The 2,500-nt window shown below is 51.0% G+C and overlaps 2 protein-coding genes across 5 annotated transcripts in view; one reads left to right on the top strand and one right to left on the bottom strand.

The window, feature by feature from the left end:
* Positions 1 to 781, bottom strand: part of btbd6b (BTB (POZ) domain containing 6b) — a 4,220-nt gene extending 3,439 nt beyond the window's left edge. The window contains exons 1-2 of one of the 3 annotated variants that reach the window (XM_030047587.1): positions 649 to 781; positions 1 to 46 (exon numbers count right to left, since the gene is read on the bottom strand). The exon at positions 1 to 46 is cut by the window's left edge and continues 206 nt beyond it. The gene's annotated coding sequence lies outside the window, so the exon portion shown is untranslated. Of the gene's footprint in view, positions 47 to 225; positions 310 to 366; positions 429 to 648 lie in introns of those variants that run through there. The other 2 variants (XM_030047589.1, XM_030047588.1) reach the window with 2 other exon arrangements.
* Positions 1 to 2,500, top strand: part of brf1b (BRF1 general transcription factor IIIB subunit b) — a 39,022-nt gene that overhangs the window by 26,310 nt on the left and 10,212 nt on the right. For both annotated transcript variants that reach the window (XM_030047582.1, XM_030047583.1), the window contains 2 exons: positions 1,925 to 2,074; positions 2,350 to 2,443. In XM_030047582.1, the coding sequence (XP_029903442.1) occupies positions 1,925 to 2,074; positions 2,350 to 2,443 (244 nt within the window). The remainder of the gene's footprint in view (positions 1 to 1,924; positions 2,075 to 2,349; positions 2,444 to 2,500) is intronic.

Genomic DNA, 2,500 nt, shown 5'->3' on the forward strand with positions numbered 1-2,500 from the left:
GGCGGGGTCGTGACCTCAGAGCATGCTGGCAGCTCGCCGCCTCTTCCTGTGACACACACACGCACGCACGCACGCACGCACGCACGCACGCACATACACACACACACACACACACACACACACACACAGTTAACCCTGGGGCTCTCTGGCAGGACAAAGTGCAGATCAGCTCCTGAAACTCAATTTAAATATTTTAATTATAAAAGAGACAAATGTTTCACACAGAGAACCTCCAGGGGAACGTCTGTGGAACGTCCTGCTCTGTCCTGTTCTCCTGTCCTGCTCTGTTCTCCTGCTCTGTTCTGTTCTCTTATTCTCATGTATTTAGTCTCATTCTGGGACCTGAGTGCTCAGTTCGTCACTGACATGTAAATGTGAGCCGGTGTGACAATAAAGTTCCTTGAATCCTCCTCTCCTCTCCTCTCCTCTCCTCTCCTCTTCTCTCCTGTTCTCCTCTCCTGTTCTCCTCTCCTCTCCTCTCCTGTTCTCTCCTCTCCTCTCCTCCTGTTCTCCTGTTCTCGGTGTGGCGGTGCGGAGCTGGTTGCTGCTCTGATCCGCGTGCAGCTGATCAGCTGACCTGATCTCTCGCGCCGCGGCGCCCCGCGGGTCGCGGCAGCGCGCGCTCACAGGTGACAGGAAGGCGCTTACCTGTCGCCTCAGTGGCGGCCGCGGCTCGCGCTCGCTCGGCTCTGACGGACGGGCTGGAGGTTCGGGTTCGTGTCGCTGGAAGCCATTTTACATCCTCCAGCCTCCACTTCCGGTTCACCGCCGCTCCGCCAGGGGGCGGCAGCGCCCCGCGAGGCGCCGCCACACCAACACCTTCACGTTACCACAATAAAAGTCTTTACGTGGGCAGAGTAAAAAAAAAATATATATATATATGTGTGTGTACACTCTCTCTCACACCCACCCACCCACCCACCCACACACACACACACACACACACACACACTGATACAGATATATGTATCTATATATATATATATATCTGTGTCAGTGTGTCTGGGTTTATATATGTGTGTGTGTGTGTGGATATATGTGTGTGTATGTGTGTCACACACTACTCACAAAAAGTTAGGGATATTCGGCTTTCGGGTGAAATTTCAGGATGAACCTAAAATGCATTCTAACCTTTCCAGGTGAACTTAATGTGACCTTCTGTAAACTTTTGAATGCACATGTCCAACTGTTCAATGTTTCAGTACTTTTTGCACAAGTTGCTGTTCTCTAACAAGGAGTTTAACGGCAAAATTCACATCAGGTGTTTGATGCTCCAGCTCATCAAGGTCGTATCATTAGGGAACGGCTGCTGGAGACTGGGGGACCTCAGATGGAGTGGCCTGCACTTTCTCCAGACCTGAATCCCATAGAAAACCTATGGGATCAGCTGAGTGGCCGTGTAGAGGCTCGGAGCTCTGTACCCCAGAACCTCAATGTCCTGAGGGCCGCCCTTCAAGAAGAGTGGGATGCCATGCCTCAGCAGACAATAAGTCGACTTGTGAACAGCATGAGACGTCGTTGTCAAGCTGTAATTGATGCTCAAGGGCACATGACAAGTTATTGACACTGACATTTTTTGTTGTGGTATATCCACCACTGTTGTTGGCTTTTGTTTCCAGAAATTGTTTGAGATGAGGAAATCACCAGTGTATGCTTCTACTTAAATGCCCTACTTTCATGATATAATATCACTGTAGCGTGAACTTTTTACATTTTCCATAAATTTCACCCAAAAGCCAAATATCCCTAACTTTTTGTGAGTAGTGTATATAAATATATATATATATATATATATATATGTATATGTGTGTGTGTGTATTTGTGTATATATATATATATATATATATATGTATGTGTGTGTATGTGTGTGTGTAGGTTCTGCGTTCCCCTCAGGCCCTGTGGTTCTCTCTCTGGTTCTCTGCAGATCCCTGCCTGTACATCCCTCGCTTCGCCCACATGCTGGAGTTTGGGGAGAAGACCCACGAGGTTTCCATGACGGCGCTGCGGCTGCTGCAGAGGATGAAGCGGGACTGGATGCACACGGGCCGCCGGCCCTCGGGCCTCTGCGGAGCAGGTGCCGGCAGCATGGCGGCTGTTGCTATAGCAACAGCATACAAGTGGATGGCTAGACAGACAGACAGTTTTTTGTTGAGGATGTGAACATGGAGCAGCGTGTGTGTGTTCACTGAGGGCAGGTGTGAGCAGGTGTGTGAGTGCAGTCGGGCCGTGTGGCCACTAGATGGAGCTGCTGCAGGGCGTTTAGCTCCGCTTTGGTTTGGTTTTGCTCAGCTTTGTTTTTGTCTAAACCTTCCCGGTCCAGTCTGGTGCAGCTGTTGTCTCGTCCCGCAGCGCTCCTGGTGGCCGCCCGGATGCACGAGTTCCGCCGCACCGTGAAGGACGTGATCGGGGTGGTGAAGGTGTGCCAGGCCACGCTGAGGAAAAGGTGAGAGCCGCCACCACTTCCTGTCCCGCGTCCCGTCCTCTCTGCTCTCCGACGTCT

This window comes from Myripristis murdjan, chromosome 24, assembly GCF_902150065.1.
Source record: "Myripristis murdjan chromosome 24, fMyrMur1.1, whole genome shotgun sequence".
NCBI lineage: Eukaryota > Metazoa > Chordata > Actinopteri > Holocentriformes > Holocentridae > Myripristis > Myripristis murdjan.